The following is a 16,360-nucleotide window of genomic DNA, read 5'->3' on the forward strand; positions in this document are numbered from 1 at the left end:
TTCAATATATTTCATAAAAGTTAAATTTTATTTGAAGTTAATTTCACGCTTTTCAGTTAACAATGTATAAATTTGTTATGATAAAAATTAAATTCGAAAAGAATAACAGTGTAGATAGGTCAAGGCTTAATGAGGAAAACAACTACTTAAAATTAATTTTAATATTAATCGATTTAACTCTAAATTTTATTAATGGCTTGGCCGAGTATTCGGTAAACTAGAACATTGTGTCCACAGTGAATACTCGTTGCATGAATAATTTAAAATTGAATGCCAATGTGAAATATCAGGAAAAATAGTTAATTACTTTGTTTCATCTATTATTATTAAAGTTTTTTATATATATGCCTATACTGTATATCTCTGCAGCATGCATTGACCTGTATTTGCATTATTTTCCTTATCTTAGCTTATTTTAGATATTAAAAATCTTCTAGAAAAATACTTTTTAAGAAAATACTGATAAGCTATTAAGCTTATATATCCCTCTGGTCATCTTAAAATTTTAATTTAGTAAATAATTATTTGTAATAATACAACCCAGAAATTCCAGTTTAAATTAATGATTTTAGAATCATATTAATTTATATCGTCATAATTTTTAATATTTGTCTTGAACAGCTTGAACGATTCAAAATACTTTGAAGAAAAATACATTCTTGAAAAGTGTTAATTTATATTTTGATTTATATTTAAAAGTCTATTAATAAGCATTTTATATTTTGTATGATAGAATTTTTATATTCTGTATGATAGTTTACCTGACGTTCTCTGCGACGTCAATCAATTTTAGACGTGAGATGATATCATCCGTAATGTCCACGATTATGACTATTCTGAAGATATCGTGCTTCCTGATATGTTTACGATGCAAAACATTATATTATATCTATGATATTACATTAAAAAAAAATTTATTTCGTCTCAAAGAAGGAATTAAAGATTGTGACGTCCTTGCAAATACGAAAAATTTGCCGAATGGTTTTTAAAACACCCTTTTACGCAGCAAGGAATTCCGATTTGGATCGATCAGGAATGTTATTGATAAAATTGAAAGAAGGAAAATGTCGGAAGCGTAACTTTCCTTCTTTCCCTGATCTGGTTGATCCAATTGCAAATTAAACCCATCGTAGTGAGTAAAATTAAGACTTATTTTATAGATCATTTGCTGGAATTTTGCTAAAAATTCAGAACTTGTATCTTCCAATTAGATTGTAATCTGGTTGTACCAAATTTATTGCATATCTTTAATTGTTTGAAAAAGTCAAGTTAAAAAATTTGTTGCTGCTCGAACCGTTACAGATTGCAGAATTTGAGAGAAAAATGCATTTTTTGAAGGGCTAATAACTTACAGAAACTTTTTAGAAAGCCTTGAGTCATCGTGAAATAACTAACCTAAATATCAATTTTTCGTGTTATTATTCATTTTATTCTGTTGTCAGTAAAAAGAAAACAAATCAGTTTTAATTATCTGAACATCACCACAAAATTTTAGTATTCGGGTGAATTTGAAAGTCTTCGGAGACAATATATTAACACATTAAAGAAGGCCATAGGGGCTATTTTATGCTAAAACGGAATTATTTTCTGAAAATAGAGGTACTTTTTTTAAAAATATGTTTAAAAGAATATTGTAATTTCGTATTTTCGTTATTGCAAAGTAATGAGTATTGCATACGTGTACTTGAATTTTGTTTAATTATATCATTTTGATAATGATTTAGCCCAAGGGAATTGCTTAAAATATTAGGTCAGAGGAATCGTCCTTTGAGATCTTAAGCATAATTTCAATTTCTTATATCTCAAAAATTTCATTGCAAGTTTTAGAATTAATATATTTTATTTCTGTAACGAATATCATCAGCATACAAGAACTGTATATGATCGGTTTCAAATTTTTCTATTACGGCAATCCCGGATAGCTGCATTCATATTTATGATTAAATAATTTAAAAAAATATTTAGTTATTTGTTATAATATACTAAAATTTGTTTATAATCATTATATTTTATTGACTTTAAAAGCGAATAACAACAGTAAAATTCTGTACATGATAAAACCGTCAAATCTTTTAAATTATTAACGCATCTTAAAATCATTACTATTTAGTTTAATATCTCGAAATGGGGCAATGATTAAGAAACAAAATTTGGCACGGTAACTTGCATTTGATGCTATTAAAATTTGGTGGTTATAGATGAAGGGGTACAAATAATATCTCGAATTGGATCGGACTTATGAAAATTTTACTCATTATTGGCATTTACAATATTTTTAAAAACTCATCTTCACCCTCAAAATTAAGCCTTTTGCCTTTTTATAATAATTAATAACATATAATTTATTTTAAATAAAATTTCATAACAGATGGCGCCACACACAATTTCATTTAAAATATTATAATTATTATTAAAAAAAACTAAATATAAATATGCATCTGGTAGATTTAGATTTTGTACTTGGAAATGTTCTACAAAGGATTAATAAGGCTTGGAGCAACAACGAGATCCGACAAACGAGTATTTTGCAAACTTTCCCGGTGAAAAAGGAAAGTTACGCAACTCGTTGCTGGATTTTTAGTAATTTCCAGATATTTATTGTTACAATAATTTTATTTCTTTGCAAGTGTAGTTTAATTTATTGGAAACTTTTGTCTGATAACAGTAAATAGTTTTGATGATAGCTAGTAATGGGTGTTATTTTTGGTAACCTGGTTTTATAGTTTTATTTTAATTTATTATTTTATACTTTTATTTTATTATATTATGATTGCTGTGCATTTCAGTAAACTTTTTCTTTAAAGTTGCACGGATGTATGGATGGAATATAGAAATTCAACACATGGGGATCTTCCTAGGGAGAGTTTTTATCGGGAGAAATTTCTGTGGAAAACTGACCTCTATTTATTAGACACGTGAAGAAACCCGGAAAACTCCCGGTGGCAGGTAATTAGGAAACGGGAGGTTGTTCGATGGTTTCATCCGATCGGGCACTGGTAGCTCTTTGACGTTGATGTAACTATTGTTAATGATTTTTATATTTAAAGAGGCAAAAATAGCTTGTTTTCAAGCTATTTTTAGTAGAATTTAAAATTTATGCAAAATGGTTTTTGGTATTTAAATCCTGTCAATAAAATTGTCGAAAACTTAGATTACTGATAATAGACAATTAGGTCGAAAATTTTCATTTTCTTTTAATCACTTTTCTTGAATAAAGAGGAACAGTTTTTCGTTTCTATTGTTTTTGGCCCCGTTTCTTTTTCTATGAAAGGAGGTTAAAAAGGTTATATAGATGTGTTATGATGTTTCTGTTGGCACTACAACTACATGTATAAACGATGTACTATACACATCTTTAAACAAAAATATACTGATACTTATATTTATATAAAAATATAAAACTATTGAGCAATTTAATTAAATTTAGTTTGTTTTAAAATCAATTTATAAGTGAAAAATTTATCGAAAATATGTTAAGAAAACAAGTAAAAAAATAATCATTGCATCGTTTGTTTTAATTTTCAAGTTTTTTGGTCTAAAATATTTGGTCTTCCTTTATTTATTTACCAGAATACGATTTTAGACTCTACTTTTAATTATATTTCATAAATGCTGAAAATAAAACTTTAAAATAATAGTTTACTGTATTATTTAAATTAAAAACACGAAAAGATTATTGAAAAGTAAATTAGTTTTATTAAATATTTTATTTATAAAAAATTGATAGCCATTGATCTTACGAATTTACGTTATCAAGTTAACAGAAAGGACAAGTGCAAATATTTGGATTAAGTCGAAAAGATTTAATGTTAACAATAGTATTTCTATATTCAACAATAATAATCGTTACAGCAGATAAAAAAAATTAAAAAATTATAAAAATTTGATAATTTTTACTTTCCCGACTTTGTTAAACTTTCCCTCTAGAGGGAAAGTATGGCGATCGTTCAAAAATTAACCCTTTCCAGATTTTTATTTTTATATTCAAATTCTTTTTGCATTTCTCAAAAGAATTTGAGGGTTTTTCCGCATGGTTGGATGGTAGTGTGTGAGAGGATAGGATTTTATTCATCCATTTTGAAGCTTAATAACTCTCGTCTTTTGTGTTGTAAATTTTTCTGGAATTTTGCAGGGAGTTTTGTGTATTAGGGGAGTGATGCTATTAAATTTTTGGTAGTTAAAGGTGGATGAATGGGAAGATAAAGTGGTTCGTGTGTTATATCTCGGGCAGGGTCGGACCTAATGAATATTTTACTTGCTGTTAGCATTTAATTTTTTTTTTGTAAAACTTATCGCTACTTTCAAAGTTAAGCTTTTTGCCATTTTATTATAATTAATTGTACTTTTAAATAAAATATTATAACAAATGGCGCTATATGCAGTTTTAAACATTGTTGCCGGGAGTTAATAAACTTGTTGCTGGATTTTTAAAAATAAAACGAGAAAAGAAAATTTAATAAAAACACAAGCAATTATTTATTGCGACATCGTCACAATCCTGGATTGCAATTTTTCGTCACAATGTTCTCAATTTTAGTAGTCTTGCCCCTGTATATCGTATTGTTAACAAGAGAGTAATGCCGATCATCTAACTCTGTTCAAGAGAAAATTTTAAAATTAAAATAACGTGACGTCTGGTCCAAATCTGAAGTCCGTATATAGTTAATCGGGGCCTCCTGTTCTAAACTTTCATCTATTTCATTCCGTTCTCGAGATTAAGGAAGGACAGACACAGGAGGACGGACACCAGTGGAAATTTATGTCTACAATTTTTATTTACAAATTTTTAAATATGGTTTAAACCAAAGTAAAAATATCGAATAAATAATTGATAAAATAAATAATTGAGCAAAATAAATAATTGCTCGTTATCGTGTATTTTTAAATACATGATAACGAGCAATTATTTATTTTGACATTGTCACAATGCCGAGCTGCATTTTTAATAATATTTTTTCAAAATTTACTCAATTTAAAATATATGTTCGTTATTTAAAATTTGTACTGTCTTGCCTCTGTACATCATACTATTCCTAATAACAACAGAGTCATGCTGGTCATATATGTAACTCCATTCAGAAAAAATTTTTGAATTGAATTCACGTGACTTCCGGTTAAAACGGAAGTTCGTATGTAGTTAATCGAAGCTCCTGCCCTTTCCATCTGGCCTTGACTTTCGTCTTTGTAACACTGATCTCGAGATTAAGGAAGGACAGACAGACAGAGGAACAGAGAGTTTATAGGTACCAAAAATATTAGTTTATCAATATGGAGAAGTAGGCCTAATTATATAATAAATAACACTTTTCGAATTATTGAAATATTAAATACAGTACAAAACTTTTGTTTTTAGTAATAGTTCTTTAATAGAAGAGTATACGTGAAAGTTGTTATATAAGAATTCGTTTGTAACAAAAGTTTAAGTAACAAGTTCTACTATATTTTAATTTTAATGATGAATTTTCCATTATTATTTTTGAATAGTTAATCTGTGTATTAGTTTTAAATTTTATTGATTTCTTTATGCCAATTCATCGATCTTTCTCTTCAGCTTAAGAATATTATTATGCACTTCGAATTCGATTGCAGACAATGTAAACTAAATAATCACATTTTTAAATTTTTATGATGAAATTTTCAGGTATTCAGTATATATAATAAATACAACTAATCCGACAATTATTTTAAATGTCAAACGAACAGCCATATTCCTTTATCAAGGTATTATTAATTATAATATAAAATTCATTAAAGTTCAGATTATATTTAACAAGAGGTGGCAGCCTGTCGGCCTGCCTTTTGCCAAATTGTTTAGTAATTTTTAACTTTAATATCCCGATAACATATTCGACTATTCGTTTGACTTACGAAATTGCAAAACAGACTATTCAATAATAACAGGAATTCAGTTTGTTTGACAGCTGTTATCATTTTATGAGGTAGAATGAGTACAGTACCGGAAAGAAAGAGGTAATAAATTTGACGAGTCGTTCGATTTCTGACAATTAACATAAACAAATTACAAACACAGATCGAAGTTAGAACGAGTTACATCATACATAGCATTAGTCAGCTCTCCCAAAAACGTGTATAAAAAGGGCCTGGACACAGTCCTGCGGGCGGACATCAACAGTGGACACCGTACTCTTCCCGCCATAATCGCCGGCGGACATTCTCCCAGAGAATGTCCGCCGAGGGAGCCAGCTTCCGTCCGTCCGTCGCCACCCTTGACTCGACCGCCCTATCGCCGTCTCTCTGCCAGGATGATCGTGATCTGAATGAAAGGAGGAATACTGGCCAACTCTTATGACCGCCGATCCGGGTGCGTTTCATCGACGTCCTATACAACAAGATCGGGAACCATCGGTCTATGAGGTATATTATACGTAGAATTGTAAACTCTCTCTCCCTCGGTTCTTTAGTTAAGTACTTCTTTAGTTCTTTAGATAAGTAGCAGTAACGCATCCTTTATATCCAACCTTAAAAAACCTTATGTATACTAGCTTAAGTTTATATTAAAGTTGTTGTTTTGTTGAACCTATGGATCTGTCTATATTTCTTTAACGGGCATCTTGTCGACTTACTCACACCTCCCCATTCGATTTAAAAGCCCTCCTAGCCATCCTATGACGAGAAGTCGGTAAGAAGGGTTGAGCTCACGGCTCTTTTCCCTCGGTTCTCACGTATCTATTCTTACATATATTTATTTTGATGAATTTTAAATAGAATAATTTTTAATTATAATTATTTTTGTTTTAAACAAATAAATCATTTGGAAATAAAAATGTTAATAACTAATCGTTATTAAAATTCATAATTACATAATTAAATCGTTTGTTTTATTTAATTGCATTATATTCTTTTATACTTTGGCATCTAAAACTCAAGCGATAATTATGTTGACCTAACTTAAAGTTTCGTTATTTCTTTTATAAATGATGAAGTTTTATCTTTAATTATTATCGGTACTTTTAAAATTTGTATTTACAATTTTAAAATTAACTTCTTAGTTTGTTTGCATTACAAAATTGATTTACTCTTCTTTGATAATTTTATTAGACTATATTAAACTATGCATAAACATTTAGTCTTCAGTTTTAAGCAATAAATAATAAATAAAATGCTTAATAGTTTATTTAATCATAACTCTGTATTTATATTTAGATAGTGCCATAGATAGTGAAGCCGACGATGTTGTTGCCGACGAACAGATTGCTCAGATTTTTGAAGCTGATCGCATAGGTGCAAAGGTAAGCGAATACAATAATAAAAATTTTAAGTTTAAAACTTTACTGATTTAATTGGAAGTAATAGCAGTAACTAGGACAGAAAAATTATATGTATATAACTGATATTATCCAAAAAAATCGATAATAATTTACAGTAATATTTAATACTCACTTTAGATAGGAAAATAACTTTCTGTCTGATTTAACAAAATTTTATAGGATTAATTGAAGTAGAACAGATTTTTATATAGCGCAATACTGATCCTAGGTAGAATTAATAATTGAGTGTGTTTGGATTGAAAACAGTGCGTTACGCATTAGCAATTTTTCAAGCAAATCAACTGAACAGTGATAGTTTCTTATAAGACCGATAGACGATGTACACATCTAAATTTGTTAATTGAGAGGAATGTGTCAGTTTTTCATCAAGCTCTCTCAATTCATTTGTGTTTTAACAAAAACTGAATTACATTTTAAAAAATTAATTTTCATTATGATTAATTTTCTATATTTCAACCGAATATTTATATGTCTAATAATATAAAATATTTAGGATCAGATCAAACATTTTGAATATCTAAAATTTGATAATTTGGATCCTAAAACAATTTTCTATTGGTGCATTGAAATAACCATTGAGATGTTCGAAAATCATTCGGAGTGATTGATGCTTTCTACGTTTTCTTGTGCTTAATACAAGATGGCGATCTTCACGAATTATAATAATCTTTGGAAGATGATGCCCAATTCTTTTGACACTTTGTTTTGCTTCGGAAATTGTTACCGTAATTTTGGAACTGCTTTTGGATGTCTACTTAAGATTTTTTTTTACATACGGGTGTGAGACAAACTTTCCAGTCTTTCTGTTGTTTTAAATCTTAATAAATTACATAAATGCCTATGAGAAATTTATGATTTGTGTTGGAATGAAATGTTTTTATACCTTTGAAACAGATTTAAAGGTTTTATTCTATTTGTTTAAAATAAATCTCCTTATTTGTTTGTTGAAAACCCATTTATAAATTTGGTTAAATGATTTTATAAGATATTTTTATTATTATTAGGCATATATTTATATATAGTTTTCATAAAAATTAAAATATATACCGTACATAATATATATTTTAATTTTTATCATAAATAACTAGGATTTCAATTCTGAACGTCAATGGCGGCTCTCCTAAATAAAGTATAGGCTAATTTAATTTTAATTTTGTTTGCATCAAAAGTATCAATATTTAATATAAAATCAAAGCCATTGTAAATATATAGGACTATTTTAGAAAATAATAAAATAATATAAATTTTATTTTTTATTAAATCGCTGATGATAGGAACCGTAATAAAGTAATATTAAATGAGGAATGAGCATTAAATCACACTAAACTGCTGTACAAAAAACGTATTTGTGCTGCTGATAATTTGTAATAGTTTGACCAATTAATATGAACTAGCAACTCGTCTCAATCTTTAGAAAGTGAGAAGTTTAGTTATAATTGCATTAAGTAATAAACTTTAGCAGAATAAAGGAATAAGCGTATTTCAAAGAAAGTAAATGAACACACACATTAAATTGATATTTTCAATGGAAGTTAAGAATTTCGAGAAAAGTTTTTTTTTTCAATGAGACATATTGATGACTACTTTTCTAAGAATCGATCCTTAGTAAATAAAAATCCGCTTATAGTTAAATCGATATGTTTAGTTTATTTACCGAGCTATATATCTTTACGCAAAAGAAATACTTAGTAATATTTAATATTAACTGTATTCATTCCAATCACCATTAAATATTATTAATAATATGTGATAATGCCGATATATTTTTTCTAACAATAACTATAAACTTACAGAAAGGATTTTTAATGACGGATCCTCGTTTATCTACGTTACCTACTCCTTTACCGATATCAGATTTGGCTCCTATGCCTAGTAACGAGGAAATTTTTGGTAAGACTGTTTATTTTTACTTCTGTGTTATTATGCCACTTATAAAACTACATAATAAAACTTTTTACATAGGAAAAATTGACGAATTGAGAAAGCGTCATGCTGCAGAAATGGAAGAATTCAAGAAAGCTCAAACGTTAAATAAAGCTAGAATGGTTCAAGGATTACAAGAAAAATTAGAAATGAGAAGGAATAGAAGAAGTCGAATATTAATGCATGAAAGAGAATCAGCAGCCTTGCAATCTCGTTGATAGATTTAAAAAAAAATACAGTATATAATTAAGTTTTAATAATTACATTTCAGGAAAATTAATCATTTTGATTATCACGAATTTTATTCAAAATAATTAATTTTTGAGAACAGAAATAACGAGAAGCAAAGTTTATAGGTAAATTGTTTTTAAATCACAATTCGTTTATCAAAATTGGGTCATAAAATAAAATTTTTCTTATAATGGAAATCCTATTTGTGTTAATTTCAATGATAAGCATTACAAATAGCTCGTGGAGCTCACTCATTTTTATCCAAATATACACAAATATGAAGCAAAACCCTATATAACAACAACAGTAATACTTAAATGTACAATATTGTGATATATATATATATATATAGTATTAATACCCTAATGTAAAGTTAATTGAAAAACTCTATTTCTTTACACTGTTTTAGTTCGGAAAATTGTTACGTGAATTATGGAAGAAACAAATGATTTGAATTTAAATAAAAATGTTATCAATAAAAGTGAATAGGATAATTGGAGGTGAAATCGGTCAAGGGCCTAACTGCCTAACCTGGACCATTTCACCTCTTGACCCATTTCACCTTCAACTACCCTAAGTGTTTAATATGATTACACTTATGATTACACTTAATACATCCAAATAAATATAAAGAAAAATAATAAAAGTAAATTATTGTTTAATAATATTTTCTTTGTAGCTGTATTCATATCTTTTCCATATCTGTCTAATAATTTTTTAGACAACGAAAGAACTAATTTGCATAATGAAAAGTTTATATAGGCTTTTATGATCGTTAAAGTGAAAATTCGTAAAACGGAAGTGCATATAGAGAGGAATGGTTTGACTGTACTTAAGAAAATAGTCAGCTAACTTTAAATTTTGTTTCATATATAAATAATTGATTAAATATTAATAATAAGAGATAGTTTAATGATTATAACGTTTTACTAATATCCGGACATCTGATACAACAAGTCCTCACTTAACCATTTAACGAAACCAATTTTATCATAGGCTACAAATATAAACAAGATATAGTTCGGTTAATATTATTGTCAGTTGATTGTGTTTGTAAATTTATTATAACGTTTATTTTTCATCTCATAAAATCAGTTTTACTGTTTATAAGGAAAAATTCAACAACAATAATCTTAAATTATAACAATTGTACTAGTATTTTTTTTCCTGAACGGCGTTAAAACGAAACAACGTAAAGTGAGGAAACGCTGTATTTTCCTCCTTTTTCATTGGAAAATTAATAAATGAAAAATGACTGCTTAAATATTTAGATTTTATTTTCGTGGAGTAGGGAAGAGTCAGGTTTATTGGAATATTTTTATTAATGTATTTTAAAATAATTACTTTGTAAATGTTTCTATTTTAAGTAGATTTATCTCACAGTTTGTCGTTATTAGGCAACTTTTAAAATTTAAATTAATTTTTTACTTTTAAAGATAAAATGAACGCATATTTCGATTTTTTAAGTCAGCTGTAATGACAGGATTGGTTGAAATTTGAGATGGACGAATATCACTTTTCTTGAATTCGAATACCTCGAATAATTAGTGTACTTAATTTCCTTTTACAACTTATTTAGTTAATATTTATTATTTAACTTGTTTTATTTATTTCAATATATTAATGAATCAATAAAGCTGACGCCAATAAATTTGATACTTCTGGATCTGCCACTATGGTTATATTTATGACGCTACATTGGAGATACAGTATTTGTAGTATTTTAATTTATTTTTTTTTATCAACATAATATGCGAAATCTAGAATATGTAATACTTCCTAATATTAGAGTATTTTGGGATATTATTCGCCCAGCTCTAGTTGTAACATTTCACTTTACATTACCAAAAATAAAATTTTATAACTAAATATCGAGTGATTGTGAGTAAAGTATCTGTTCAACGCCTTTTAGAGAACTACACAGCAATCTAAATGCAACCTAATTTGGTATAATTGCATTCCAAGATATGCAAAAGACATTTTCCTAAAAAAATTTGTACCAAAACTCACCATTATGATAGTATTGGCCCTGCAAGAATGCTATATACAGACCTTAGCGACACTGCTCATTGTGGTACCCATTCTGTAAGTATAAAACCTGAAGGCAATGAGTAGTGTATTCAAACGTTAAATGTAATTCACCCTTTGTGATGTTTCTTACGTGTAAGGCCCATCAGTAATCAAACGGATAAAACCACTGAACACTAGCAGTTAGTCGCGAATTGTTTGAATATGTTATTCATTAAAACTTAATTTATTAATTTTTTAAATTAGTAGTTATACATTTTGGTGTAAATAAACAGTTAAAACATTTTTAAATAATTATTTTGAAATAATCGTTGTAAATATTTTAATACGTCTGCTTAACTATTTCCATTATGAGGTCTCCATTAATTACGTTTCAGTTTAAGGGAAGGAGATCACGAAAAGCATTGTCTACGTCAACTTTTTAGCGATGTTAGAGGCAAACAAATTTGTTCTTATAAGCGTAGTTACGTGAATAAACTATGAGTTAGGAAATATTTGGAAAACTTTTAAAGTTATTTCTTTAAGCAAAAGGCAAATGGAAGGAGGAAGACTAAAAAAATGAAGGCAAATGGAAAGAGGAAGACTAAAAAAATCATGATAGAGTTCGTAGATTTTTATTTCCAGAACAAACGTCTTTGTTCGATCTGGAAATAAATGATGACATAACAAAAGAGTCAAAAAGAGTTAAGAAACATAGGCCTATATGTTATTGAAAAAATGAATCAACTTTTAATAATAAAATAAAATTGTTACAATAATAAGTTTGATAAAATATTAAAAGTATGAAATGTATATATTGAAGGTAAATAAGAAAGCTTTGTACCAAATTAAAGATAAATGATTTTTATGAGAAAATAGAATTAATATTATAGAACAATATCAAACCCAATTCAAGAATCAAAAATAGTTCATAGCTAAATGTATTCAGATTCCACCATAATACTGTATTTTAAAACAAAAATTCACAAATTGGTATTCTTGTTTTAGAACGTCGTAAAATTTCTTCCTATATAAATAGAAGTCATAGTGAAGAAACACATTGATTGGAATAATTTTCAAGGTTAAAAATTATATCAGAAAATATAACATGAAACTGNTGTTCTCAATTTTAGTAGTCTTGCCCCTGTATATCGTATTGTTAACAAGAGAGTAATGCCGATCATCTAACTCTGTTCAAGAGAAAATTTTAAAATTAAAATAACGTGACGTCTGGTCCAAATTTGAAGTCCGTATATAGTTAATCGGGGCCTCCTGTTCTAAACTTTCATCTATTTCATTCCGTTCTCGAGATTAAGGAAGGACAGACACAGGAGGACGGACACCAGTGGAAATTTATGTCTACAATTTTTATTTACAAATTTTTAAATATGGTTTAAACCAAAGTAAAAATATCGAATAAATAATTGATAAAATAAATAATTGAGCAAAATAAATAATTGCTCGTTATCGTGTATTTTTAAATACATGATAACGAGCAATTATTTATTTTGACATTGTCACAATGCCGAGCTGCATTTTTAATATTTTTTCAAAATTTACTCAATTTAAAATATATGTTCGTTATTTAAAATTTGTACTGTCTTGCCTCTGTACATCATACTATTCCTAATAACAACAGAGTCATGCTGGTCATATATGTAACTCCATTCAGAAAAAATTTTTGAATTGAATTCACGTGACTTCCGGTTAAAACGGAAGTTCGTATGTAGTTAATCGAAGCTCCTGCCCTTTCCATCTGGCCTTGACTTTCGTCTTTGTAACACTGATCTCGAGATTAAGGAAGGACAGACAGACAGAGGAACAGAGAGTTTATAGGTACCAAAAATATTAGTTTATCAATATGGAGAAGTAGGCCTAATTATATAATAAATAACACTTTTCGAATTATTGAAATATTAAATACAGTACAAAACTTTTGTTTTTAGTAATAGTTCTTTAATAGAAGAGTATACGTGAAAGTTGTTATATAAGAATTCGTTTGTAACAAAAGTTTAAGTAACAAGTTCTACTATATTTTAATTTTAATGATGAATTTTCCATTATTATTTTTGAATAGTTAATCTGTGTATTAGTTTTAAATTTTATTGATTTCTTTATGCCAATTCATCGATCTTTCTCTTCAGCTTAAGAATATTATTATGCACTTCGAATTCGATTGCAGACAATGTAAACTAAATAATCACATTTTTAAATTTTTATGATGAAATTTTCAGGTATTCAGTATATATAATAAATACAACTAATCCGACAATTATTTTAAATGTCAAACGAACAGCCATATTCCTTTATCAAGGTATTATTAATTATAATATAAAATTCATTAAAGTTCAGATTATATTTAACAAGAGGTGGCAGCCTGTCGGCCTGCCTTTTGCCAAATTGTTTAGTAATTTTTAACTTTAATATCCCGATAACATATTCGACTATTCGTTTGACTTACGAAATTGCAAAACAGACTATTCAATAATAACAGGAATTCAGTTTGTTTGACAGCTGTTATCATTTTATGAGGTAGAATGAGTACAGTACCGGAAAGAAAGAGGTAATAAATTTGACGAGTCGTTCGATTTCTGACAATTAACATAAACAAATTACAAACACAGATCGAAGTTAGAACGAGTTACATCATACATAGCATTAGTCAGCTCTCCCAAAAACGTGTATAAAAAGGGCCTGGACACAGTCCTGCGGGCGGACATCAACAGTGGACACCGTACTCTTCCCGCCATAATCGCCGGCGGACATTCTCCCAGAGAATGTCCGCCGAGGGAGCCAGCTTCCGTCCGTCCGTCGCCACCCTTGACTCGACCGCCCTATCGCCGTCTCTCTGCCAGGATGATCGTGATCTGAATGAAAGGAGGAATACTGGCCAACTCTTATGACCGCCGATCCGGGTGCGTTTCATCGACGTCCTATACAACAAGATCGGGAACCATCGGTCTATGAGGTATATTATACGTAGAATTGTAAACTCTCTCTCCCTCGGTTCTTTAGTTAAGTACTTCTTTAGTTCTTTAGATAAGTAGCAGTAACGCATCCTTTATATCCAACCTTAAAAAACCTTATGTATACTAGCTTAAGTTTATATTAAAGTTGTTGTTTTGTTGAACCTATGGATCTGTCTATATTTCTTTAACGGGCATCTTGTCGACTTACTCACACCTCCCCATTCGATTTAAAAGCCCTCCTAGCCATCCTATGACGAGAAGTCGGTAAGAAGGGTTGAGCTCACGGCTCTTTTCCCTCGGTTCTCACGTATCTATTCTTACATATATTTATTTTGATGAATTTTAAATAGAATAATTTTTAATTATAATTATTTTTGTTTTAAACAAATAAATCATTTGGAAATAAAAATGTTAATAACTAATCGTTATTAAAATTCATAATTACATAATTAAATCGTTTGTTTTATTTAATTGCATTATATTCTTTTATACTTTGGCATCTAAAACTCAAGCGATAATTATGTTGACCTAACTTAAAGTTTCGTTATTTCTTTTATAAATGATGAAGTTTTATCTTTAATTATTATCGGTACTTTTAAAATTTGTATTTACAATTTTAAAATTAACTTCTTAGTTTGTTTGCATTACAAAATTGATTTACTCTTCTTTGATAATTTTATTAGACTATATTAAACTATGCATAAACATTTAGTCTTCAGTTTTAAGCAATAAATAATAAATAAAATGCTTAATAGTTTATTTAATCATAACTCTGTATTTATATTTAGATAGTGCCATAGATAGTGAAGCCGACGATGTTGTTGCCGACGAACAGATTGCTCAGATTTTTGAAGCTGATCGCATAGGTGCAAAGGTAAGCGAATACAATAATAAAAATTTTAAGTTTAAAACTTTACTGATTTAATTGGAAGTAATAGCAGTAACTAGGACAGAAAAATTATATGTATATAACTGATATTATCCAAAAAAATCGATAATAATTTACAGTAATATTTAATACTCACTTTAGATAGGAAAATAACTTTCTGTCTGATTTAACAAAATTTTATAGGATTAATTGAAGTAGAACAGATTTTTATATAGCGCAATACTGATCCTAGGTAGAATTAATAATTGAGTGTGTTTGGATTGAAAACAGTGCGTTACGCATTAGCAATTTTTCAAGCAAATCAACTGAACAGTGATAGTTTCTTATAAGACCGATAGACGATGTACACATCTAAATTTGTTAATTGAGAGGAATGTGTCAGTTTTTCATCAAGCTCTCTCAATTCATTTGTGTTTTAACAAAAACTGAATTACATTTTAAAAAATTAATTTTCATTATGATTAATTTTCTATATTTCAACCGAATATTTATATGTCTAATAATATAAAATATTTAGGATCAGATCAAACATTTTGAATATCTAAAATTTGATAATTTGGATCCTAAAACAATTTTCTATTGGTGCATTGAAATAACCATTGAGATGTTCGAAAATCATTCGGAGTGATTGATGCTTTCTACGTTTTCTTGTGCTTAATACAAGATGGCGATCTTCACGAATTATAATAATCTTTGGAAGATGATGCCCAATTCTTTTGACACTTTGTTTTGCTTCGGAAATTGTTACCGTAATTTTGGAACTGCTTTTGGATGTCTACTTAAGATTTTTTTTTACATACGGGTGTGAGACAAACTTTCCAGTCTTTCTGTTGTTTTAAATCTTAATAAATTACATAAATGCCTATGAGAAATTTATGATTTGTGTTGGAATGAAATGTTTTTATACCTTTGAAACAGATTTAAAGGTTTTATTCTATTTGTTTAAAATAAATCTCCTTATTTGTTTGTTGAAAACCCATTTATAAATTTGGTTAAATGATTTTATAAGATATTTTTATTATTATTAGGCATGTGCTGCTATATCGGATTCA

The 16,360-nt window shown here is 28.3% G+C and overlaps 1 protein-coding gene and 1 long non-coding RNA gene across 2 annotated transcripts in view; both read left to right on the forward strand.

Moving 5' to 3' along the window:
* Positions 1–9,603, forward strand: part of LOC111625436 — a 30,164-nt gene extending 20,561 nt beyond the window's left edge. The window contains exons 11-13 of the mRNA XM_023368580.1: positions 7,165–7,250; positions 9,083–9,179; positions 9,252–9,603. Coding sequence (XP_023224348.1) covers positions 7,165–7,250; positions 9,083–9,179; positions 9,252–9,430 — 362 coding nt within the window. The 3' untranslated portion in view covers positions 9,431–9,603. The remainder of the gene's footprint in view (positions 1–7,164; positions 7,251–9,082; positions 9,180–9,251) is intronic.
* A 4,704-nt stretch (positions 9,604–14,307) lies between these two features.
* The window catches only part of LOC111625433, a 10,868-nt gene continuing 8,815 nt past the window's right edge, over positions 14,308–16,360 (forward strand). The window contains exons 1-2 of the long non-coding RNA XR_002756728.1: positions 14,308–14,418; positions 15,208–15,293. This is a non-coding gene — a long non-coding RNA (uncharacterized LOC111625433). The remainder of the gene's footprint in view (positions 14,419–15,207; positions 15,294–16,360) is intronic.

The sequence above is a fragment of the Centruroides sculpturatus genome, unplaced genomic scaffold, assembly GCF_000671375.1.
Source record: "Centruroides sculpturatus isolate CEXI.00-Female unplaced genomic scaffold, Cexi_2.0 scaffold431, whole genome shotgun sequence".
Classification (NCBI taxonomy): domain Eukaryota; kingdom Metazoa; phylum Arthropoda; class Arachnida; order Scorpiones; family Buthidae; genus Centruroides; species Centruroides sculpturatus.